The sequence below is a fragment of the Macrotis lagotis genome, chromosome 1 (assembly GCF_037893015.1).
Source record: "Macrotis lagotis isolate mMagLag1 chromosome 1, bilby.v1.9.chrom.fasta, whole genome shotgun sequence".
Classification (NCBI taxonomy): Eukaryota; Metazoa; Chordata; class Mammalia; order Peramelemorphia; family Peramelidae; genus Macrotis; species Macrotis lagotis.
In genome coordinates, this window is record NC_133658.1 from 118,059,865 (window position 1) to 118,087,323 (window position 27,459).

Sequence of the window (27,459 nt, forward strand, 5' to 3'; positions counted from 1 at the left end):
TATTCTATTTCAATCTCTGCAGGATCATAATGTCATAGATTTGACCTAAGAGTTTAATCTATTCCAACTCCCTAATTTTAGAGATAAGGAAACCAATGCATGGGAGTTAGGAGACCCACTTAAGTTTAGAAAGGAAGTGACAGAACTGGGATTTGAACCTAGATTCAATAAAACATCAATGCTTTTTCCATTTCACCATACTGTCTTTCAATTAGATCTTCTCAGTAAACATGAATATCTCTGACCAGAAGACTTTTAAATATCCTAAATTTCTATTTTCTATTTCATCACAGGAATTTTTTACATAGTGTCTAATTTATTATTATATGTTACGATAAGTTCAATTTTATATGAAACCCAGATAACAAAGGAAAAGACTCTCTTACTCCAAGGTTTGTGAGAGTTATAAATATGATTATTTTAAAAGACATATAAAATATTACCAAATGACACTAATTCTTTCTACCATGTTTCATTTGGCAAGGAAACTTAAATGCATCTTGAAGGAAATTTTAATGTTTTAAATAACTATCATCTAAATAAAATTTGGAAAAATGTGTTCAGAAGCAAACATTTTACCCATCTTCCATTCCTGGTTGTAAATAGAGGTGAGCATGTACAGGTCTAAGCCTCTGAATCACGTGAATACACAAACGTTGAAACATCTGCAAATGATAAAATACGAAGTAAGTTATATCTGAAGTTAATACACGCACATATAGAGCTCCCTAATGAGAAACTAATCTTTTCCCATTTACTTATGACCTTTGCCCATCTTTTACCTTTCTTTTGGTTTGAAGTTCTGCAAAAAGTTCTATCTAAAGATGGAAAATGGACAATAGGCAAAAGCAATGGATACAATAAGTATTTTATCATATAACATTCTCATAGAATCTGCATGGGAAGAGATACTGGATATCATCTAAAGTCCACACTTTTCATTTTATAGTAGAGGAAACCCAGGTTCAGAGAAAAGACAACTACTTTGGTCAAGGTCACAAGTTTGTTTACAACATAGCCAGTACTAAATTTTTTTTTTGTTTCATACACTGAAGAATCAAACTAAAGTTTTAATAGCTCCTAATTTTGCTTCAGCTATTCCACAAGCAATCCAATTTCCTTCCTCTAATGACAAAAATACACTTCTGAAATGGTATCCTTTTAACTCCTAGGTGGCTAGACAGCATAAGGGGAAACATCTAAGGCAGGGACATATGAATACAAGAATGACTCATCTGGATATTTGAAAACCTGAATAGCTCTGTGTTTAAAAAATAGGACACAGTTACAGAATGTTAGCAATGACAAATGATATCTGTTCTTTCTTGAGTCTTTCCAACCTTTCAAACTTTAACTTATTGTCAAATCTTCTCCAGTTAAATTTAACATCAGATTATCATTAATGCTTTTCTTTTCTTGGGCAATTCAGGCAGTTTACTATTAAATATTGTCAAATATACTACAATAAGTATATACAAGTGTTATTCTCATACTGGAGTGACTGTTCTGGCATACAACAGAATACAAAATTCCAAAGCAAATTCTGACCAAATTTATCAGAAATGTTGCTAATTGCTTGGGAAATTGGGGAAGTGAGCGTAGTTTTATCTTGTGTAATTCTTCTCCATTTAGACATAAGAAAAGATAATTTTATCTTCAGTCCTTCAGATATGGGTTAACAGGGATTGTTGAAAATTGGGGAACAGTAAAATTTCCAGTGACTAATTTTGTCCTCTATAACCTCAGGATTGTTCTAAGTATCAGGAATACAAAGAAAGGCGAAAATAATCCCCCTGTTCATAGGTAGAATGAACTTGGTAACCTAATGAACTAGATGAACTAGATGACTTAATTCTATGACCGTTTTCCCTACTGCTATAGCTTTTCAGAAATATTTATAAGGGGCAGCTAGGTGACATAGTGGATAGAGCACTGGCCCTGGAGTCAGGAGTACCTGAGTTCAAATCTGGCCTCAGACAATTAATAATTACCTAGCTGTGGCCTTGGGCAAGCCACTTAACCCCATCTGCCTTGCAAATATATATATATATATATATATATATATATATATATATATATATATATATATATATATATATATATATATATGTATATATGTATATATGTATATATGTATATGTATATATGAGTAATAAGAGTTCCTAAGTTTATGGATCCAGAGCTAGCTCTGAAGTTACATGGCCTCATTTGACAAAGAAAGAAACTGAGGCTGAGATGACCTTCCTAAGATCATATTATCTATATATACAGAGCTAAGGTTGAAACTTGGGTTCTCTGACTCAAAAGTTCGAGATGCTTTCCACTTTATCACGTGATTATTTCAGAATTCAATTTTAAATAGAAAATTGAACAATTTCCTTACCTGTCTCACAATCTGATTAGGACACTTTATTAAAATTTGCATTGGCCACCAATCATCATCAGCCATTCGGTCTAAAAACCACTAGAAGAAAAAAAGGGTCTGATATAAGTATAAGAATCAATATTTTATCATAGATTATGATTCAACCAATGGGACAAAAATCACATTAGCTTATCATTATAAGGTTGTTCTTCTAGAAGTTACTGTAAGTCTCAAATAAAAATTACAAAATATAAAACCTACACAGGTCATAATCCAGGGAAAATCTGCATAGTTCTTCCTCTACTTGCCTCTAAAATGATATACTCTGCACAGATGGAGTCCTCATGCTGCTAATACACTCCTGTCCTGACACTAGTTTATAGAACCATGGCTTCCTTTAGGACACAGCTCAAAGGTCATTTCCTAAAGGAAGCCTGTTCTAATTCTTTTATTTAACTAGTACTAGTACCCTTCCTCAGAAGTTACTTTATATTCATATTCTATCAAAAAGGTTTGATGCATCACTAGAATGAAATAGCATTAATTAGATGTGGATTATGATTAGTAAGTATTTTGCCTAAATCTCTTGCTTCTACAGAGTGATATTAAAATTAACAAGAAAGTTTTCCTTAATCATATGTAATTCCAGGAAAATTTGTCTAGTCTATCCAAAAACTTTGCAAAAACCCAAGTATTTATATTGTTTTGTTAAATCTAGACCAATTGGCCAATTTCATTTTTTCAAATTACACAAAATAGCTTTCAGACCTCAAAACATATCATTCCCTTTATAAAGGGTAAAAGGAATTCTATCTATCAATGTTGATGGTCTTTCCGAGGTTGTTATAAAATACAGGAAATCAGTTCGTGACTGAAACTCACTAGGAATACAAAAATACTTAAACTCATTATGAATAAAAAATTACTTAAAATGAAAATAAAGTAGGTTGTTCACTTGTCAGGAGGTTAGCCCTAAGTCTGCTGGTGATACAGAAAAATAGTAAAGTATGGGTTAACCATCCAAGTGTATTGAAGCTTGAAAAGCAAGAATGTAGGAAAGATAGCACTGGTAGGTTATAATATAGGCTAGATAACTAGGTCCAGTTTAATATCAGATACTAAACAAAGCTATACTAACATAATGAAAACAGAGGAATCAGAGTAGTAAAGAAAGCATATAATACAATCAAAAGGAGAAGAAAACAAAGAGGTTAACTTCCATAGTTGAATCTGATTTCGATCAGAAAAGAGGAAAAACCTGGGGATCCTGGGAATAAGTGACCATTCCACCTTAAAATGAGTGAGTGAAGAGCTAGGCATAGTCTAAAATGTATTCTATAGTCTAAGACAGTAGATTTTTAAAAGAAAAAAATAGGCAGAAACCAACTCAAAAAAGATGGCAAGTCCTCAGAAATGAAATTCTGAAAGCAAATTGAGTACAACCTGAAACTGCAAAAGTAGTTCCATTCTAACAATACAGCTGAGAAGTGATTATTCAGCCTTTGCTAATCCTCCAAGACAGGGTCAACCTTTGGATAACTAACTTTATTGTACAATTTTTGTTTTAACTAGATCTAGATTCGAGTCTCTGAATTTTCTAACCATTTTTCCTAGTTTTGACACTCTGAAAATGCAGTACAAAACAAATCTAATTACTCTTTCCCTCCTTCCAAACAACCAATCTCCAAATACTTGAAGGCAACTATCAGTAGCTGATTCTACTTTGGGTCATCTGCTTCACAAATATTAACATTATAACAGGGAAGAAAAAGGAAAGAAGATGAAAGACAGGTTTGGAAATATAAAGACAACACAAACCAACTCAGGTTTTTAAAAGACACACAGTAAACATGATGTCAAGACATGGGTAAGAAAAGATAAAAGTGATAGTGTGAAATATTCCTGCCAGAAATATTGTCAGAAGGGCGAAAGTTCAGAATGAAACGAGGTAAATTAGGAATACAAAAGACAAAAAAAAATTTCCTGTCTCTTTACTGTAGTATATTAAAGAAAAAAGAAGACTGTGATTTGGGATGAATAATGAAAAAGGGAAAGCAGGACCATCTTTAAAATGACAAAATTAGATTTTTTTTTTATCAGAAAGGCTGCAAATGAAAATGACAAGGGAGATCACAAGAAAGTACCTTATCTCAATGAGTTCCTGCAAAGAATTATGAAAAAACCGAATGATACGACTGCTGAGTCACTGACAACAATCTTAGAAAGATATGGAGAACAGGTAAGACAGGCTGGGTAAAAAAGTAAACTTGTCATGGGAGGAGGGGGGGAAGAATAGAGTACAATCTACAATTTTTGTGTTTCTGAGTTTTGATTATTTCCCAAAAAATCCTCGAAGGAAGATATGAGTGGTGATCACAAAGTTGGCCCAACTTCATAAAGAATAAGTTGGGTCAGTTCATCCTCATTTCACAAAAATCACAGAATTTAAGAGTCTGAAAGTCCCTCAGTATAGCCCATACACAAAACGAATTCCCACTATAACATACATGACAAGTGGTTATTCAGCTTATTTTTAAAGATCACTAAGTAGGGATTCCCATTTTATATCTGAAAAAGGTCTAAGTGCTACATGACATTAAGGTTAGATTTGCTTCTTTGCATCTTCTGTCCCCTGGGGTCAAATAGAACAACTCTAACATATCTTCCACACTAAGGACCCCCCCCCCCCGAAATTCCTGAGGATAGTTAAGCTATTTGCTATATACTTCTTGAGTGTCATATTTTCCCATGTATAAGATGAACCCTTTTTTGAAAAATCTGGGGTCTAAAAACTGGGATGTCTTATATAGTGGTTGTAGATTTTTTTCACTTGCTTTTTCTGCACTTGTTGTCTTTGTGCTCACTGTTTTGCATTATCAGTATATTAGGTTACATTTTGCCACGTTCTGCCCAGAAATGGCTCAGAAAAGATTTTCATACATTGCTGAATTCAAGTTCAGTTATCCAGTTTGCAAAAGTAAATGGATATCATGCTGCCAAACATCAGTTTGGTCCTCCTCCAACTGAGAAAACAATCCTAGACAGGCACTGGGAAGAAGAAACCTTCCTGAAAAGGCCACAGCAGAAGAAGACCATGAGAAGCAAGTCTGCAATTGGCCTAATTTAGAGAGGGAATTGAAGAGATGGATTAAGAGTAAAGGGCCATTGGAATTCCCGTGTCCACAAAGACGGGTCAGCATGAGACAAGAAGACGGGTCAGCATGAGACAAGAAGAATTGCTGAGGAAAAAGAAGTGACTGATTTCAAAGTAGGACACAATTGTTGTTTAAGGTTCATGAAACAGAGTGTTCTAAGCATGAATGCATGCATTAGACTTGCCAAAGATGCTTGAAAGCCATGAGCAGAATGTCCTCAAATTTCATGATGAATAAAACTTCAGTTCAATAACTATGTAATACATTTTTTTTTCAAATTTCAGGCTCCCAAATTAAGATGCATCTTAACAAGAGAAGGTCTCTAAAATTATCTTATCACATGTTAAGGATTTCACCAAGTTTTCTTCTAGACACTCTGGTTGTCAATGTCCTCCTTAAATCATAGTTCTCAGAACTTAAAACAATATGCCATCTGATGTCCTAAGTGGGTAGTGTTCAGTGGCACCATACCATTATGATTCCGTAAGTTTCAAGATAGCAGTGACCTTTCATTTGGTTTCTATGTTGCTCAGCTCACTCATACTCCATTAATATCCTTGGATTTTTTTTCAAAAATAACTGTTATCTATACAAGCCTTCCTATCATATACTTTTTGTTCCCACAAACAAGAAATTATATTCATACCTATTCAATTATTAAAACTGGTAAAATAAGAACACTGTAAACAGAAGTTATATAAACATTAGCAAAGCACGAGAAAGAATCTCATTATATACACAGATTTGACTGATCCAATTGCAGTCAAATAGGATTCCTAGCTATTTACCATAGCTAATATTCACCTTTTGATAAAGGAATTCACTTCCTCCTTATGTTTATTTTTCAAATTCCATCTTAGCTAAAACAATGAAAAACTGAATCCTATATGTTGATTTTGGTCATATAAAGCAGTCTTCAGAATTACAGAAAAGTATAATGTTAATTATATAGTCTATAAAACAGTGTCAGTTTGTAAAACCAACAATGAGTTAAAGAAACTGAGGTGAATTTATGATAAAAAGGAATATGTCCATAAAGAAATATATATCTTATATACCTTCCTTTTCTAGATATTCTAAGTCCTACCTCTTACTAAAGAGAGACATTTCCTCTTCAAGTTGCATTCCAGATTTCCTCTACCATGTCCCAGTTCTATATCCTGAAACCTCACTCCAGCTTGAAATTCAACATGGGAAGTACCCTCTGCCTTAGCAACCTCTCTCTGTGAGTGGAAAATTCCTTCCACAAGACCACAAGAGAGGAACTAGGCCAGGAATATCTCATTCTTTTTCTAGTCTGTGCTCCTTTCTTCATCTATTATTATCCTTAACTAAGCACCCTGGTTTCTTTCTTCCCCACTCCCAACACCTTCCCTTTTTGTACTGTCTTTCTACATTAGAATGATCAGGAAAGGCTTTGGGTAGTGCTTCAGCTTCATCTTGAAGGAAACAACAGTAATAAGGGAGTGTGTTCCAGGCACAAGAGATGACACTGAATTATTCATTTGTTTATATATTGCATTCTCCAGTAAAATAAAAGCCTGTGGAGAAGAGTTATTAAATATTCACTGATTTGAGAGAGTAAGGTTGTTTTGAAAATATTTGAAATCACACTTGGAAGACAATCTCTAGTGGATTTCAGAGGGATTCCTCTATAGATCTTATTTCATTTAATTTTTTCCCCAATAATTTAGATAAAAGGCATGCTTTATCAAATTTTTATAAAAAAATTTTTCTATGAAAATTTTATAAAACAACTAATGTTTAGGATGATGGGAGTACAACAAGATTTTAGAAGGTCCTTGAGAGTATAACACGAGATGTGACTGATGAAGCTGGGAATCTTTACTAGGGAGAAGAAGATTTATGGGAAAATAAGAGTAGTATTCAAGAATCTGTAATGTAGAAGAAGGAAAAAGACTTTGTTCTGTTGAATCTAAAGGAAAAACCTTCCCTAATCAATGTTTGAAAGTGGAAAAATAAACAGATTTCAACTTAATCCAAGGAAAAATTTTCTAACAATTATAGGAATGCAAAACCCTGTAATTTGAGGTCTAATTGAAGTGAAGGCTGAATTGACCTGTAATTGTGAGGACAGTTGGTCACTGAGCTCACTCCAAACTCTGAGGTTCTGTCACTGACATAATGTTAAAGTAAACATAAAATAGAACAAAATGTATTTTAGCTAAGTACTTGAGAAATAAAATGTAGTGGCAAAAAACGCAAATAAATTTAATTTAAAAAGTGGGTTTCTGGATTTTTTTTTAAAACTGCATTATTCTAAAGTTTAGAGAAATGTTTAGATGATAAATTTCTTTCTCCTTTAATAGGGAAAATCAAAATCTGAATTTGAATAGCACTTTGAAGATAAAACTAGCTTTTACTGCTATTTGATAATTTTAAAAATTGGTTTAAAAGATTCAGGGTACTTAATTTCTAGTATATCATTATTTTGAAGTACTTCTCTTGGCTTCACCAAAAACAAAGCAGTAATTTGAATTATAATCTGATTGATTTTGTTTTTTTGGAAGGAGAGAAATACATTTTTCAACTCACCTCACAAGCTGCTTGGCTGTTATTGAACTGTTTGGTCAGCAGTTCAATCCACTGAAGCATTGTGGGCTAAATAAAAGATTAAAGGATGTTAGCTAAGTCATGTGCATTACTTATACACTGCAAAACAAACACTTTGGAACAAAAGAAATGATGCTAATGAATGGCATAAATTTATGAAAGAAAATACAGTACCTTTTCCTTTGAGTGAATAAATGTCTCCAGGACAAAAGAAGTACTTAGCTGAAAAAAAAAGACAGATGAGCCAGGAGTTAAATGAATATTTATTTTAATATAACTGAACTTGAATTTGTTTAAGACTTAATTGTTACCTTTGCTGTCATTAGGGATACAGCTTTTGGATCAGGCAACGTACTTGGAATACTACTACATAACTGCCACATAAACCTAGAATTATAAAACGACAATTCAACTTCCTTACCAAATAAGACTAAAAAAAGTGTTTATTGAATAATCCAATACTGACCTTTGAGAAGAACTTACCCAAAATATGTGTGCTCAAAAATGTTCTTGTCTTGAAGAAATTGCATATTATCATGCCAAATCCACTGAAGAAAAAATGCTAACATCAGATACAAGAAAGCAATTTACTTCATTGTACTTTACCACTTTATAAGGTTAAACAATAGTCCTAAAAAACCCACCCAACTCTTTTAATTGCTTTTTTGGTTTTATGTATTATCAAATAAATGACCAAATTTCTCCAAAGTATAAAGTTCTTCCAAATTACATATTATTTAAATATATTTAAATAAAAGCAGGAGAGGACTTAATATGTCTCAAAAAAAAAAAACCTTTATGTGACAAGTCTATGTTACAAAATCTATTTAATAAAATTATTTCAGGAAAAGAGAATTATCTTCATCATCTCTCTCAACTGTTGACAGGCTAATTTACTCTGGATTGTGATTTTTTCAAAGCTTTTTGTGTGCAATATATAACATAAGGGCTTCCTCAATAAAAATTTTAGAAACAATTTTTTGGGGGTAGCTGGGTGGTGTAGTGGATAGAAGCCAGTGCTGGAGCCAGAAGCACCTGACTTCAAATCTGGCCTCAGACACATGCTTTTTCACTTTTCTACTGAACCTAATCTAGTCTCAGAATATACAAATGAGGAAAACAAAACATTACATTTTATTAATGTATATTATGCTAAATGCTACATCTAAAAAGTTCTTGTTTTTTTATCTTCCTTTAAAAATTACTTAGGATACTCATAGAATTGAATAAAAAGCTACTATATTATTATAATAACAAAGTTTTCATTTAAAATGCATGAAGACAGCAAGGTCTGGATCTAATTTTGCATAATGAAGAAAATACCAAGTCTCTATAAATCGTTATATCTCTAATCTTCCATCTCTAGCTATAGGCTTACAAACATGCTCATACCTTTCCCATCCATTCTTAAAAACAAAAAGAAAAACTACTTGATCTGGATATTCACGATAGCTGTTATGTATAAACTCACATTCATGGTTAACCTTGAGAAAGTTGTCGTACTTTCTGCCTCCATCTCCTGTATTTACTCACATGTTTCTTCACCCTTTGCAATCCAGTTTCTGACTTCATCACTCAATTATAGACAAATGTCTTCTCCAGTTAATCAATGGTCAAATCATAACTGAGAAACTAATGGTTTTTTCTTAGATGTCATCATTTCCAGACCTCTCAGCTACATTTGACACTATCAATACCATGCTCTCCTCCTGAAATTTTCTGGACATTGTTTTCTCCTAGTTTCCTTCTTACCTATCTGATAAGTCTATTTTCGTCTCCTTTATCATCTCCATTAAGAGTTTACCCTAATCTTGACTATACTTGCTTTATTTGTGCAAAACCTTTTTAATTGAATATAGTCAAAATCATCTATTTTGTAATTGATAATGTTCTGTATTTCTTCTATGGGGCATTCCTTGTTTCACCCCAGATCTTACTGAAAAAACTCCTAGTTTATCCCCACTACATATAAAATGCTTGTTAAGGGTTTTAGATAGACCATGACCTCATTACTCAACTGAAATAGTTTCTCCCACAGTTTCAACAGTCTGCCATATCCAACAGCTTCTTTTCTAGATTCAACCTTCCTGATTTCTTTGCAGTATTTGACTCTCTGGACCACTCTATCTTCCTCCTAGATATTCTTCTCTGGGTTTTCTAACACTGTGCATTCTTCATTCTTTTTGTATCTATCTATCTATCTATCTATCTATCTATCTATCTATCTATCTATCTATCTATCTATGTCTCCATTAATAAATTATCCATTTCATGTCCTTAAGTGTGATATACTCCAAAGACTCTAACCTTTCCAACACTTCATCAGCACCAAAGTGTTCCTCTTTCTCTATACAGAGATGATGCCAAGGTTTGTAGTCACAGATCATTAACTAGATAAAGGATTTTGTCAGAAAGAGAACTTGTTATATTACCCAAACCCACCTCTTATCCAAACTTTCTTATTTCAAAGGCAAACCACGCTTCTAATAACATAGGTTCAGAACCTCAGAATAATATTCAAAATTTCTCTTTTTACCTTATATCCCTCTTCCCTCCCTTCATTCAGATATGAGATGTTGTGAAGATGGAACAATCTCATATCTTCCCCCTTCCAATTCTAGTTCAGGTTCTCATCACCAATTCCTAATTCCATTCGACTCATATACTTTTCCTTTCCAATTCATTCTGTAATTGGCTGCCAAAAAGCACAAACCTGACCATGTCACTGATCTGCTAAAATAGTTTCTCCCATTTTACTTCTGAGTTAAATACAAATTCCACTTTTTAATATGTAAAGCCTGTTGCTCTGAGCAACTTTTCCAACTTTAAAATTCTATTACCCACAGGTAATCAACAATCCATTTCTGTTAGAATTCTTGCTGTTTCTCCCAAGCCATTCTAACTCCCATTGTCATGTTTTTGTGCAGGCTTCCTCTTAAAGTCTCTAGCTTCCTTAAACATTCAGTTCAATGACCTCTGAACATAGGTATTATCTAATCACTGACTCCCCTCTAAAACTATCATGTCAAATCAATTCCACAGGAATTTATTAAGCTCCTATAATGTGCCTGGCATTGGGCTAAGTGCTAATGAAAAACAGCTCCTGCCTTCAAAGAGTTCCTATTCTAATGAGGGAGTTAACAAATACCTATGTACAAACAAGACATAAAGAAGAACAAAGAGGAGCTAATCAACATAGGGAAAATACTAGCGCTGTGTTGGGAAACACTTCTTGCAGAGGAGGGGATAGGAGAAGGGAACAAGCAATTATAAAGTTTTTACTAGGTGCCAGCACTCTATGGTAAGCACATCACAACCTGCCTAATCTTATGGTGGACTTGGGGCTTGTACAACTAGTTAGGATGCCAGAATGTTCTTGGTTCTTGGCATTAACCAGAAAAACTCCTTCCCTAAGAATGCCCATGTCCCATTCCCACATAATTTAAAATGAGCTATCAATCTGTTGTTCCTTTACCTGTCCATAAATGCTTATGTTTACCTGTAGTTTCCCTTTCCCCATGAGAATCTAAGTTTCAAAAACTTAATTTTGATCTTTGTATCGTGAGAATGTAGTATTCCTGTCTGACACTCAGGAGATGCTTAATAGATATTTGATGATTGATTACATTCATCAACCTCGACTTCTTTTCTTTTTCCTTTGTCCTCTTCTCTTTTCCCTTGTCATAAAATTGTTACTAGTTAAACCTGCTGATATCCACATGCATTTTGTAGGTCAGGTAAGGAAGTTGCTAAAAATCAAATCCTGCACTATAAAGCAACAGGTTTTTCATAATCATCTAATTATAATTTCATTTTGATACTAAAATAAAAACAACTTATACCTCCAGTAATTCTGATGAAACATCAAATTTGAGGTCTTTCCCATTTTCTTCCTCTAGTTCCATCCGCTTATAAAATAGCATGTATGCACTATGTGTCTTCATAAAAAAAGCAAACAAAAATTTTAACATATAATATAAAAGTAAACAGTAATTAGTCATGAAAAATTTTAAAGGTGTTACAGTAGTAAATGCACAATAAATAATTACCTTTTCAAAGGAGAAATCCATAAATTTATCTGTAACGGAATCATAGGTCTTGGTCTGTTTAAGAAAAATTAAATTATTTCTTTCTTCTTGAGATAGGTAGGTAAAAAATAACTTACATTTAGTAAGATACCTATTTTTAAAACCTAAAATAACACTATAAAATGAATTATACCTTATACCCATTAGTTTTTAATTGTCATGCTTATTAATATTATAATTATCCAACTATTAGAAAAAAATTTGTCAGTATGTACCAATCTCAACTATGCCTGCCTCCTTGACTCATTTTACAATGGTTTCTATCTATAATGAAAAGAGGACAGTATAAAGCAAAAAAAGGGATTAAAAAGTAAAGATGACATATTTTATTTACATTCTCTAAGTCTTAAAGAAGCTGCCTAAAATAGCTTTTTTAAGATTTTGTGAATGTCAGATTTCTGTTTATTTTCATGACTGTGACAGACATATGGAGATTAGAGAAAAAAACGGAGGGAAGAGCTGAAGGCAGAGTTTTTCTTTGGATTTCCTAAACTAAAGTTATGATGAGTTTTTTTAAGAAACAAGTAGAAAGGACTAGGACTACCTTAAAGTTATCTAAAGCTAAACTGTCATGTAAATATAGTTTCCCAAATTTTTTATACAGCAAAAGAAAATTTGAAAGGAACAATTTAACATCAGATCTAATTGTAGGAAAAAGTAGAGATCAAAACAGAAGAGACAAATAGCTTCCAGAAACAATTACAAATAAAATAATAAGCCAATAAGGAAGAAAAAATAAGTATTAAGGAAAGATATCAGAGAAAGCTTATAGACCATCAAGAAGAGAAAATAGTAGCTGTAAAGAGTAAAGCTGAGAAAAAAGTAGCTGTAAAGAGCAAAGCTTAGGATAAAGAAGGATTTAAGACAGTTTAGCAGTGTCTGGAGACAGAAATCTTATAGATGAATTTTAAAAGAGCTGAGAGTAGGTGGTTGGTAGGATAAGACAATTTATTTAAAGGATTTCTATCTAATAGTGAGTTGAGAATTCTAAAATTCTATCCCATGCTCAGTATAAAGAAAAGGTCAAATACTGAAGAGAAAGTTAAGTGTCATGAAAGTTATAGAACTAGAGATTGTCTTAGTAGGGTGAGAGAGAAGAAAGTGATAATAATGGTGAGATTACATAAGGAATGAAGAAATATGATAATTTCTTCTACATTTCTCTATTTTATTGGACCTTTATTGGTTGACAGGCATATATCTAACAATTGAGGAATAGCATTCTCTTCTTGGATTTCTACTTTTGCCCTCAAACTCTATTTTGGAGATTAGGGGGCTCTATTTCTGAATCTGACATTATTTAGTTGTGTGAGGGGGGGGCTAGATGGCACAGTGGATAGAGCACCGGCCCTGGATTCTAGAGGACCTGAGTCCAAATCCAGCCTCAGACACTTAATAACTGCCTAGCTGTGTGAACTTGGGCAAGTCATGCAACCCCATTGCCTTAAATAAATAAAAAAAATTACTTAGGTGATCAGTGAACAAATCACGTAAGGTAGACCAGCCACAAATATTTTACTTGCTACAAACAGTACTGCAGGTCACTTGGGAAGAAGGAATAAATTAGTTTGGCAAATAGGACTTCTCTTGCTTTCTACCAAAGGCAAAGTAATTTAAAATGCTGTGAATAGTGACACAGAATGTAATAATTGCTTGTTTGGTAGATAATGTTGTACTTTAAAAGGTAAGGCAACAATAAGAAGTTTTATAGCAGTTGACAAATTAGTGAGGCAAAGACAAGAATAGTTTGAATCTTTTATATTTTAAATAAGATATATTATAAAGAATTATTGGATCTCATAGATTAATAATTCTACATAGAAACCAGCCTTAATTGTCTAAAGAAAGTGATATAGATAACCAGATAAGATTTTGTAAAAGTATTGCATGTCTCAGTAAATGCTAAGGAGTTTAGAACAAGCTGAGATTCATGAAGATTTTTTATTTTGGTTTGATTTTTGAAGCTTTTGCAAGGCAATGGGATTAAGTGACTTGCCCAAGGTCACACAGCTAGGTAATTAGTAAGTTTCTGAGGCCATATTTGAACTTAGGTCCTCCTGACTACAGGGCAGGTGCTCTATCCACTGTGCCACCTAGCTGCCTCATGAAGAAGTTTTAAGAATATATATTGGGGAAAGTAAAATCCAAGAAGAGACAGGACCACAGGTGAAGCTGGTAAGGGAAAAAGAAAGGCAGAATTATGCAACTCCTAATTTTACTTCTTTTTTTTTTTGGTCTAAGATCATATTAGAATAGAAAAGACTGAGGAAAAAGAGGAAGATGAAACTTGAGATAAATAAGGTGATGGTAAGAGAGTACCTAGATTCCTTTGATGATCTCAAATCCACAAGCCCAGATAACTGATATCAAATAGCTAAACTTAAAGATAAGAGTTTAAGCTGTATTAACCATGGTCTCTTCCACTCTCAGATATTTTGTATATCAGCAATTACTTAATACTTGGATGAATGAAGAATGTAAAGATTTAAAACAAAATATTTTTAAAAGTTTGAATTGTTACCAGAGTATTATTAGTACAAAACATAATAATAGCAAATCCTTCAACTTAAATAATTAATCTAAAAATCTTGTTACTCAAGGGAAAAGATAATTTGTTTATAATCTTTGTGTCATCTTACATATAGAATTTATATATACTATTTCTTTGATCTTTAAGATATACTATTAGGGGGCAGCTAGGAGGCACAGTAGCTACAGCACTGGCCCTGGAGTCAGGAGGATTTGAGTTGAAATAAAGCCTGAGACAGCTAATAATTACCTAGCTGTGTGACCTTGGGCAAGTCACTTAACCCCGCTGTCCTAAATAAATAAACAAATAAACAAACAAATAAATAATAAATTTTAGAAAAAGAAGTTCTATATACAAAAGACAGATGGTATCTGAATTCAGAAATATACTATTGTGTTACAATTCCTGAACTGTCATTTATGGATAAATGACTTCTAAACTGGACTTTAAACACACTCACTGAGAGAAATGGTAATCTGTTATACTTTTTTTAGCCTCATAGTGGTTTGTACATAATAGGCAATAAATGTGAGTCACTCAAAAGAATTACAGAGTTGATTTCAGTCGTTAAAAAGAAATAAAATGTGTATCATCACTGTAATCAACATCATCATCATGATGATGCTTTTCTTCTCTTTCTCCTCCTTCTTTTAATACTTTTCACCCCTAAATCTGGGAAAATTAATTTTTTGCCCCAAGCAGTTTTCATTTTTGACTTCTTGAAATAAAGTTAACTCTCATAAAACAGGCTGTTGTTTTTTTTCAGTGCATTATGGGGCAGCTAGGTGGCGCAGTAGATAAAGCACCGGCCCTTAGAGTCAGGAGTACCTGGGTTCAAATCCGACCTCAGACACTTAATAATTACCTAGCTGTGTGGCTTGGGCAAGCCACTTTAACCCCATTTTCCTTGCAAAAACCTAAAAAAATAAAAAAAGTGCATTATGTCTAAAAAGAGCTATTTAATATGCCCTTAAACCTAAATCATTCTGGCTTTTATTGAATGGCCAGTAATAGCACAACTCAAGCCTCTGTGGCTTATTGTTTAGGTTATAATGGTTTGAATGAGTAGAAATAGCAACTGTTTTCTATTCAGGCCAGAGAGTCAGAGGCCTTCCTCTCCTAGAATGATATATTGGTGATGGATAATTGGGCCATCTTTTGTCTCAATTCTTACTTGGCCCTTAGTCATTGTATGGGCATGGTTTCAGATAAATTGAAACCTGGGAAAGACCACAATTTAGAAAAGTCAAAGCCACCTGCTATATCCTAGGCCATTGCCAGTCCGCTTGACCTTTGTCTTGCCATTGGACCTAGATGATTCTGTAGAAAAAAGCAAGGTTGATGGCTTTGTGTAGCTCTGCCTCATTCAAATCCAAATCAAAGGCAAGGAAAGATATCATTGTGAAGTCAATGGTCCTTGAGAACGAAGGATAAACAACAAGAAAATAATCTTCCTGTTGTATTATGTATTAATGCAAAATGTTTATATTTATACAATGACATATAAATCATCAATAACTTCCAAAAGAAACTTACTGTCATTTCCCCTCCAAAACATTCAGAAGCAAGTTGGGCAGAATCAAAAGGCTTTACTTCAGCATCATTAAAGAGATACCTAACAGCAAACAAACCGTATTTTACAATGATCAGTTAATACATTAAAAAATGGATTGAAATTTCTATGTTTAAAATATGCTATTACATCTGTTTGAACAAAGTTTTAGAATAACATTGTCTAATACAGACAAAATGGCAATTTACAAGATAATTTCTGACCAAACTTCCCTATTCCTACAGATGTATCTTTTCCTTATTTCTTATGAGAACTGAAAACATGATAAATCCACTGTCTGGAAATTAGTAACAAATAATGGATCATCATAAAAAGGGGAGGAGGGAGAGGGCTATTATTCATATATTAGAATATGTCTCTTAGATGTTTAAAAAATTTTAATACAAAATAAATTCTTAATTAAGTTATTTTGAAAAATTCTCAAGAGACATAAATGATTTAAATCATAAATTTATTAAGGACAAGGACTACTTGGCAAATTTACTTTTATCTTTGTATTTAGAACCTATTTTCACCTATTAGAAGATAATTAATAAATACTGCTCAATCATACTAAGACATGTAAACTAAACATGATAAGTAAATGGTTACAAAAACAGCATAAACAACAATACCTATTATATATTTTAGCAGTCCATCTGTTCAATGACTCAATGAGCATAAAAATAAGCTTCTCAAAATTTATGTGCAAGCATGTCCCGTACTAAGTAGGAATGGTTTTTATAAGTATAGACCTAACAATAAGACTAGTTCATGAATCTTTACTAATAAGTTCATGAATCTGGAAGGGTCCATGAAAGGGATACTCACTCACACTGATTAAATCAGATTCCAAGTGTCAAATTCTCCAAAGTTCTAAATTGCTAATTAGTCTCCACTTCCTCTCCCCATTTTAGAATGGAAAACTCGAAGAAAATATAATCCAATTTAAATAAGTCAACAAGCATTTAAAATCTATGTGCCAGTTACCATGCTAAATACTAAGGATAAGAAGAAAGGAAAAACTAAGAAAAAAATAATTTAAAGGGTTATAGAAAATATATTTTAACAACATAAAGATAAATGAAATATCTATACATAAATTTTATAATGCTTTTAACTCACCATTTGTTGTTCTTATATGCATGTGGATTCACAATATCCCTAATGAAGCTGTAATAATGACCACCATCAGCTGTTCCTGTATGAACTGTCACTCCAATCAAATCATACTCATAGCTCTCAGTTTCTTTTCCAACATCAACTTCCTCCTTAAAACCTGGAATCATTTACATTATGAAAAGGTATTTCATTTCTTTAAGCTTTAGTGTATTTTAATCATGTAAATCACTGATAACCAATTTATAAAATTATACTTTAGTGTGCAATAAAACTTAATACATCAGTTAAAATTACTCAGACTACTAAATAACGTAACCTTATCAATATTTTAATCATACACAGCAAGGCATACATATTTATATGTAGTGAATAAAATGAATTCATTATCATATGGCTAACATGGTATGTTTTAAAATAGTATACATATGTTTAATTAAAAAAACTAGTTGATACTAAATTTTATTAGATCTTGAAGTATGTTAAAGTGAAGATGGTCACAAATGCACTCAATACAATTTGAAAAAGTAGTAACAAGCAAATGATGTACCTTAAGCCTTTAGGGAAATGGAGTGCTTCACTAGTGTACTACCACTGTTTGAATCAAAAGCATTTACTGAAGCAGAGCACACATTAGAGGTGGCAGAATGGATGTAGAGTGAGAAAAGACCGGATTTTTACTAGACATGACCCTGGGTGAACTCATTTCCTTGTTTGCTTCAGTTTCCTCATTTGTAAAAGAAACAAATCACTCCAGTATCTTTGTCAAGAAAAACCCAGATAGGGTCACAAAGACTAGGACATAGCTGAAAAAAAAAACCCAAACTAAAAAAATGTCCAAAATTGGAAAAAAGGTTGACAGTAAAAATAAAAATACCTGTTCACACACTATCTACATAAAAGAAAACTGATATACTCTATAGGGAAATGATATATTTTATTACAAATGTAACTAGAAGGAAAAGAATTTGTAATTTATATAATTTTAAACAGTAATATGAAAAAATGGTCAATCTCACTTAAAAATACTTGAAGAAATCGCATACCTATTTGTTTAAAAATGAATAAAATAAAACTCCAATGCTTATGGGACCATGAGAAAGGAGAGAAACTAATACAATCTAATGTAATTCTTGGTAACTGGTGAAATATTTTTTTAAAAAAATCCAAACTATTGTAAAAACATAAAATCTTTCATATTACATGATGCAGTAAATTCACTTATTTGGAATATATCCAACTACAAATTCAAAAATATATAAAGAATATGTATTTATTCTTTGTAATACTGAAAAATGTTCAAAACAGGGCAGAAGAAACATTAATTTAATTTACAAAGATTACATCAATACAATATTAAAAATAATGGTACAAAGAAATCAAAATTTTATGAAAAATATGCCCATATACTTATAGGGACTATGAAAAAAGTAACAGATCATAACTGGACAATGAGCACTGTAAGTTCTTACTTGTTAGTGAATGGTTTTACAATTCAATATGAGGGATTTACATGAAATGAAGGCTGATTATATCCAGAAAAGATTGGTAGTAGCCACAGTTTAGGGGTTAAGAGGAATCTTAAGAGTTCAATTATTGCCATACTATCAGTTTTACAGATGAAGAAATTGAGGCGTAAGAGAGGTTAGAGGCCATATGAAATAAGGTCGTGTGACTCTGAGGTCAGCATTTTTTCCATTAAACTATGCTATTTCAGGAATTGGAGATATCAAGTCCTCTCTTAAATTCCTCACTTTTTTACAAAGGGAACCCCTTTCCAGATCCAGTAGTGTTATTAGGGCTTGTATCTTCTTCAAATTCTCAGGTGCTTGTTTATTTTTAAAGACTTGTCCCCAAAACAATATGCAAAGCTCCTTGAGGGCCAAGGACTGTTTCTCTTTTTGCTTTCCTATCAAATCTCAGCATTGGATTAGTTTTGCTATCAACCATTCTCTAGCAGTCTCACAATTTTGTTGTGTGAATCATTACAAATTCTGTTATCTAACTTTAACTGAACCCTCAACACAGCAAAAACTATCATTTTATTCCTCACTCAATGATTCCCCAATCCACCCATTTTCCATAAATGCTATTCCAATTTGCTTCTTAGTACCTCACACAACTCCCTCAATTCCTCAGTTAGGGCCCTTGCCTCTCACTTTCTTGAAAAAACTTAAGTCAGTCTTCCATCATTCCTTATATCCCAAAAAACATTGAAATCATCTTACCATTTCTGTTCTCCCAGGCTAAACAAAAAGTAGTATACATTTTTTTCCTTATCAAGACCACAGCCCATCCATCTTCTCCAGCAGACTGCATCCTTATTCTACCTCTCTTCCTTGCCTACTGCCGGCGAACATGCTCACATCTTGCCAAGTCTTTAAAAAACTTCTTTAAACAACTAAAAAATCCTTAAGAATTTATATTATAGCTCTTCTTTTTCTCAGCTTAATTCACTGAAAATTTTCAGTAATGAACATGCTGTCCTTTTACTTAAATGCTTTTGTAAAATCATGCAACCTTATCACGCTGAAAACTATTTTACCCAAAGTAACCAATGATTTCAACAAATGGTATTTTCTCTGTCTTTCTAGACATATCTGCTACATTTGACATATTTTCCTCTCTCAGTTTTAAGGACCCTACTTTCTCCTGGTTCTCCTCCTTTGTTTTTTTGCTGGTTCATCACATCCAATAGTCTGGATATTCCAAGAGGTTCTATTCAAGGCTCTGTTTTCTTTTCACTCTACACTATCTTTCTTGGTATCAGCTCCTATGAATTTAGTTAACATCTCTATGTAGATGCCCTCTAGAACAGGATAGACTCATTCCTGTCTTTACTTCCTCATGAACAATTTTGTTTTGGACATTTCAAATTGATATCCAAGAGACATTTTAAAATAATTCCTAAATTGTAATCGTTTAGTCTAGAATTAGCATATAATTAATAAGGGAAAACAACTTAAATCAATTACCTTCTTTTCTGTCACACTTGCCCATAAGAAAATCTTCTGTATAAGGAGTCATGTCCAAACGTAAAGGGAATGAAAAGTGTGTATTTACTTTCTCCTTCATCATGGTAACCATATTAAAAGTGTACCTCATTGTATTGAAACTCAAGATGCGTGGTAATTTCTTAAAACATGCCCTAAAACAAGATAAATAATATGTATACATATAAAAAAAATCCCTAAGAACATTTTCTATATTTAAATACAAGTAAAATTTACACAATAAAACAATTCTTCCTAGATAATTTAGCATCTTACTCATATTTTCTGAATTCTTGGTAACTACAATAATTATGGCTTTGCCTTCCTTAATATCACCGACTACTTATTTCCATTCAGAATAGACTGTAATCTAACCACAGCATTTTAAAATGTAATTTTCTCCATTCCTTACTTATTTGCCCTATCCAATACTAACAACTGCTTACTCTTTATCAATTATTCTTTTTTAAACTAATTGCCTATTCCTCCTGACCTGCAAATCCGTAACCCAACATCAACCTATAGAATATTTTACTCCTATTCTAAAATTGCTGAATGCTTGCTGCAAGAGACTTAGAAATAAGTAGTTTTAGCCTGCAACACACCTGTGTTATTCAACTTGAATGGACTCCTTGAAGCAAATAGGGATTTCTTTCAATAATCATTTGATTCTCTAATGTCATCCCTATAGAAGCAGCTATTACATATCATCTTTTTTCATTATCTCAAATTCTACCTTTGTCTTCCAAGTGGGAAGCTTCATCTCATGCTCTGTTGAGAAGTTTAAGGCTACATGACTGGAGTACCATCAGTAAATAACCTTCATGATTTCCATAAAAAAATCTCTATTACTTTTTGTTTCATTATTTTACATGGAGGTGGCTATCATTCTACTTAATGAAAAAGACTGCAATTCACTGTATGTGAATTATTTAGTAAAAATTTAAGTGAAATCATATATGAATATGTCTACTGAGGGACCCAGATTTCACATTATCTCCCTTCTTCAGCATATTCAATCCTCACATTCCACTGGATCACTCTTCATCTTTTAACATATTTCTCTATCCTACGAGATTCCAGTGAAAACCTATTGCCTTATTTTTGAATCCTTCCTTAAGTCAATGAAATGTAGCTTCATCTCCCTCCATTCTATAAAACCACAAACTTTCATCCCTTCCATAAATATTTTCTATTTAGTCCCTGGTACATACAAGGTGCTTAATAAATGTTTGTTAAATAGACACCAAATCTACAAGACTAAAGAGATCATAGGTTCAGAACACCCCAACTTGTTTCATGAAGCCCAGTTAACTTATTTGGATCTTAGCTTCTCCTTTCTGAGCCTAGTTTGACACTTGGAACAGGAAAGGATTTTTAATTTTTAAAGGATTGTTAATGGGGGGGGGGGGGGCGCGGCAGAGCCAAGATGGCGACAAGAGAGAATCGTCTCTTAGGTGCTCTCTCTTAAACTAAGAACTCTAAATTTTCGAGAGACACAGAGGGATCCAGTGGGGCAGTTCACCAGCCCAAGGTAACCTGGAAAAGAGCAAAAAGGCTCCACTTCATGGGGATGGAGAGGTGGCCTGCGACAGCAAAGGAACTTCAGACTCCCAGAGGCAGCACCAGGGCACTGGGAGCTGCAGCTCACAGCAGCGGGGGCAGTTTCCTGAAATAAACTTGGGGAGCACCAGGCACAACTTGGGGGATCAGCAGGGGGACCTCTGCAAAAGTGAGCACGTGAAGCCCAGCCCTCTGGGCACTCAGTGAGCAGCCTGGATACTGCAGCCCAGATCCAGGAACCTGAAGCAGGAGCTGGTAAGCAGGAGCCCCAGGGTGTGAAAGCTGAGCCTAGGGAGGGGAATGGAGAGAGACTGCAGAGCTCTGTCCTCTGCCCCTGGAACAGGACTCTGGGGCTCTGACCACGTTCAGATCCTGATTGCAGTCTAGGGCCCCCCATAGAACAGCATGCCCCCCCCCCCATCTCAGCCCCGTGGCAGAGAGGTGTGCTTATGGTTATTCACAGACCAGGAGGGAAGACAGAGAGAGAGAGAGCCTCACACACAGAGATCGTTGTGTGTGTGTATGTGGGGGGGTGTCCCAATAATACTCAAAAAGCTCAGGAAGCACCGCAAAAACAAGAACAGGCTGGAGAAATGAGTAAGCAGAGAAAAAAGAGGAACACCATAGAGAAATACTTTGCCTATGATCCCAAGAAGGATCAAATTACTCAATCTGAAGATGAGGAAGTCCAAGCTCCTGTACCTAAAGACTCCAAGAAAAACAGAAATTGGGCACAGAGCTCAAAAAAGACTTTGAAAATCAAGTGAGGGTGATAGAAGAAAAATTGGAAAAAAGAAATGAGATGCAGGAAAACCATGAAAATGAAGTCAGCAGCTTAGTCAAGGAGATCCAAAAAAATGCTGAAGAAAATAACATGTTAAAAACCAGCATAGGTCAAATGGATAAAACCATTCAAAAAAAGTTATTGAGGAGAAGAATGCTCTAAAAAGCAGAATTGGCCAGATGGAAAATGAGATAAGAAAGCTCTCTGAGGAAAATAAATCCTTCAGACAAAGAACAGAATTGAGGGATGCTGCTGATTCTTACAAGATATCAAGACCCAATACTTCAAAACCAAAAGAATGAAAAATTAGAAGAAAAGTAAAACACCTCATTAAAAAAACAACTGATATGGAAAACAGATTTAGGAAAGATAATATAAAAATTATTGGAATACCTGAAAGTCATGATCAGGAAAAGAGCCTTGATGTCATTTTCAAAAAATTACTAAAAGAAAATTGCCCTGACATGCTAGAAGTAGAAGGCAAAATAGAAATGGAGGGAATCCACCGATCTCCCCGAGAAAGAGATAAAAAAAAAAAAAAAGAGAGAGAATATTACAAGCAGCCAGAAGGACACAATTCAAATATCGTGGAGCTGCAGTCAGGATCACAAAGGACTTAGCAGCAACTACATTAAAAGCTCATAGACCTTGAAATATAATATTCCGGAAGGCAAAAGAGCTCAGAATGCAACCAAGAATCAACTACCCAGCAAAACTGAACATACTTTTCCAGGGAAAAAGATGGACTTTCAATGAATCAGGGGAATTTCAAATGTTCCTGCTGGAATGGCCAGAGGTGAACAGAAGGTTTGATCTTCAAATACAGGACTCAGGTGAAGCATAGAAAGTGGAAGAGAAGGGGAAAAAACAAGGGACTTAAATGATGATGAACTACATGTATTCCTGCATAGAAAAATGATACTGATAATACTCAAGTGAACCTTCTCATTTAATAGAGCAGGTAGAAGGAGCTTTTATAGATGAAGCACAGGAGAGAGCTGAATTTGAAGATATAATGTGGTGTAAAATGGAATCAATGGCTAAAAGGAAAATGTAATGGGAGAACGAAAAAGCAGAGGTAGAATAGACTAAGGTGTTTCATATAATATGATTTTTTTATTACAATGAGCTATTGCAAGGATATGGAAGGGGGAAGGCAAGGGGGAATGAGGGAATCTTCGCTCTCATAAGAGGTGGCTAGGAGAGGAAACAGCATGTATACTCAATAGGGTATAGACATCTGGAGTAAGAATGAGATAAGGGGGACAGGGGGAAGGGGGTGGACATGAGTGATGGAGGAGAGGATGGACTGTGGTGGGGGGGGGGGTCAGATATGCAAGGGGTGAGGGTTGGATGGACTGTCTGGGACCATAGGGCCAGGTGGATGCTGGACCTCAGGGCCTCTTGGCCCCAGGGCCTGGGATCTGTCTGCTGCGCCACTCAGCTACCCTTCAGTAGAGACAGTGAAAGGAGAGAGAAAACATAGTATATAGTAGTGGAGACGTATGAATGGAGGGAGTTGCGATCAGCAATGGCAATGATGGAAAAATATGGAAATAACTTTTGTGATGGACTTATCATAAAAAACGTGATCCACCTGTGACAGAGATGGAGGTGTTGGAACACAGACTGAAGCACATTATTTTATTATATCATTATTATCATTATCATTATCATCATTATTATTATTATGTGAGGGGGGTTGCAGGGAAAATGGGCCTCGGTGGCTGGCCTGGGGCTGTACAGTGGGGTGATTGTTGGGTATCTCAGGCCAGATTTGGACCCGGGTGCTCCTCCTAGCTCCAGGGCCAGTGCTCTGGCTGCCACCTGGCCACCCCTACTATCATTATTATTACTATTTTATGTCTTTTTTTTTTTTTGGTTTTTTGCCCAAGGCAATGGGGTTGGGGAGGCTTGCCTGAGGTCACATAGCTGGGTGACTGTTGGGTGTCTGGGGCCAGATTTGGACCCGGGTGCTCCTGGCTCCAGGGCTGGCACTACATCCACTGTGCCACCTGGCCACACCTACTACTACTACTACTACTGCTACTGCTACTGCTGCTGCTACTACTACTATTATTATTTTAATTTCAATTTTTTTTCTTTCTTTTATCACTCATGTGAGTCTAAGTATTTTGGGGGGTATTATGTTTACTCTTAAAAAATATTTTAGGCAATGTTTAGAAAGTCTGCGAGAGGGGCGGAGCCAAGATGGCAACATGAAGGGATTGAGTCTTAGGAGCTCTCTGATAAAAACTCATAAACTAAGGACTCTAACTAAACTTTGGAGAGACAGAACCCACAAAGGGACCCAGTGAGGCAGTTCTCCTATTCAAGGTAACCTGGAAAAGAGCAGAAAGGCTCTGCTCCCCGGGGTCGGAGAGGTGGCCGCCAGAGGGGTGGCCCGCCAGAACAAAAGAACTTCAGCCTCCCGGAGGCAGCCCCAGGGCGCTGGGAGCCACGGCTCACAGCAGCGGGGGAGTCTCCTGAGCTGCACCCCAGGGAGTACTGGCACAAAGTGGGGGAACAGCAGGGGACCTCTGCCAGAGCGAGCACATGGAGCCCAGCCCTCAGGGCACACAGCCAGCAGCCTGGTCTTTCTGCAGCCTAGACCAGGACACAGAAGCAGGTGGAGCTGGTAAGCAGGAGCCCCTAGGGCATGAGCCCATTGAACTGAGGGAGGGGAGTGAAGAGAGACTACCCAGCTCTGTCCTCTGCCCCTGAAACAGGACTATGGGGCTCTGACCACACTCAGATCCTGATGGCAGTCTAGGCCCCCCCACCTCGGCCCCATGGCAGAGGGGGGCGCTTCTGGTCATTCACAGACCAGGAGGGAGGACAGAGCCTCACACACTGAGACCCTTGTGGGAGTGTCCCAAAAGATCAGGAAGCACCCCAAAAAAACAGGCTTAGGCTGGGAAAATGAACAAAGAAACAAGAGGAAGACCATTGAGAAATATTTTGCAACTGAGCCGAAGAAGGATCAAAATACTCAGTCTGAAGATGAGGAAGCACAAGCTCCTGCATCTAAAGACTCCAAGAAAAACAGAAATTGGGCTCAGGCTATGATAGAGCTCAAAAAAGACTTTGAAAATCAAATGAGGGAGTTGGAAGAAAAACTGGGAAAAGAAAGGAGAGAGATGCAGGAAAAACATGAAAATGAAGTCAGCAGCTTAGTCAAGGAAATCAAAAAAATGCTGAAGAAAATAGCATGCTAAAAACCAGCTTAGATCAAATGGCTAAAACAGTTCAAAAAGTTATTCAGAAGAATGCTTTAAAAAGCGGCCAGATGGAAAAAGAGATAAGAAAACTCTCAGACAAAGAACAGAATTCAGGGAGATTGATGAATTTACCAGAAATCAAGAATCAATACTTCAAAACCAAAAAAATGAAAAATTAGAAGAAAATGTGAAATATCTCACTGAAAAAATAACTGATATGGAAAACAGACTTAGGAAAGATAATTTGAAAATTATTGTAATACCTGAAAGTCATGACCAGGAAAAGAGCCTTGACATCATTTTCAAAGAATTACTACAGGAAAATTGCCCTGATATTCTAGAAGCAGAGGGCAAAATAGAAATGGAGAGAATCCACCGATCCCCCCAGAGAAAGAGATGCCAAAAAACCAACCCCTAGGAATATTATAGCCAAGTTCCAGAACTCCCAAGTCAAAGAGAAAATATTACAAGCAGCCAGAAGGACACAGTTCAAATATCATGGAGCTGCAGTCAGGATCACACAGGACTTAGCAGCAGCTACATTGGAAGCTCGTAGGGCTTGGAATACAATATACCAGAAGGCAAGAGGGCTTAGAACGCAGCCAAGAACGAAATACCCAGCAAGGCTGAATGTCCTCTTCCAGGGAAAAAGATTGACTTTCAATGAACCAGGGGAATTTCAAAGGTTCCTTTTGGAATTGGCCAGAGCTGAACAGAAGGTTTGATCTTCAGATACAGGACTCAGGTGAAGCATGGAGATTGGAGGAGAGGGGGGAAATATGAGGGACTTAATGAGGATGAACTGCATGTATAGAAAAATGATACTGATAATATTCATATGAACCATCTCAGTTAATAGAGCAGGTAGAGGGAGCTTTTATACTTGAAGCACAGGAGAAAGCTGAAGTCGAAGATAAAATATGGTGTAAAAATGGAGTCAATAAGAAAAAAAGGGAAATGGAATGGGAGAAAGAAAAAGGAGAGGGGGAATAGTCCAAGCTATTTCACATAATAAGATTTTTTTTATTACAATGAGCTATTGCAATGATATGGAAGGGGGGAGGCAAGGGGGAATGAGGGAACCTTTGCTCTCATCAGAGATGGCTAGGAGAGGAAACAGCAAATATACTCAATGGGGTATGGACAACTGGAGTAAGAAGGAGGGGGGAGCAGGGGGGAGGGGTGGGGATGTGAATAAAGGAGGAGAGGATGGACCATTGGGGTACAGTGGTCAGATATAACACATTTTCTTTTTTTTACTTCTTGCAAGGGTCTGGGATTGGATGGCCTGCCCAGGACCATAGGGCCAGGTGGATTCTGGGCCTAAGGGGTGGTATGGTGGCTCAGGGCTTCTTGGGACCAGGGATCTGTCTGCTGCGTCACTCAGCGACCCTACAGCAGAGTCAGAGTGAAAGGAGAGAGAAAATATAGTACATGGTAGTGGAGAAATAAGAAAGGAGGGAGTTGCAATTAGCAATGGCAACGTTGGAAAAATATGGAAGTAACTTTTGTGAT

At 35.4% G+C, this 27,459-nt stretch overlaps 1 protein-coding gene across 6 annotated transcripts in view; it reads right to left on the minus strand.

The window, feature by feature from the left end:
- USP34 (ubiquitin specific peptidase 34) overlaps positions 1 to 27,459 on the minus strand; it is a 398,976-nt gene that overhangs the window by 85,796 nt on the left and 285,721 nt on the right. For all 6 annotated transcript variants that reach the window (XR_012472449.1, XM_074206840.1, XM_074206826.1 and 3 more), the window contains 11 exons: positions 20,359 to 20,531; positions 17,390 to 17,543; positions 16,249 to 16,327; positions 12,144 to 12,197; positions 11,937 to 12,032; positions 8,578 to 8,642; positions 8,406 to 8,481; positions 8,269 to 8,316; positions 8,077 to 8,142; positions 2,384 to 2,464; positions 580 to 665 (listed from right to left, as the gene is read on the minus strand). Coding sequence is in view for 5 of the 6 variants with exons in the window: in XM_074206840.1 (XP_074062941.1) it covers positions 580 to 665; positions 2,384 to 2,464; positions 8,077 to 8,142; positions 8,269 to 8,316; positions 8,406 to 8,481; positions 8,578 to 8,642; positions 11,937 to 12,032; positions 12,144 to 12,197; positions 16,249 to 16,327; positions 17,390 to 17,543; positions 20,359 to 20,531 (978 nt within the window). In the remaining variant the exon portion in view is untranslated. The remainder of the gene's footprint in view (positions 1 to 579; positions 666 to 2,383; positions 2,465 to 8,076; positions 8,143 to 8,268; positions 8,317 to 8,405; positions 8,482 to 8,577; positions 8,643 to 11,936; positions 12,033 to 12,143; positions 12,198 to 16,248; positions 16,328 to 17,389; positions 17,544 to 20,358; positions 20,532 to 27,459) is intronic.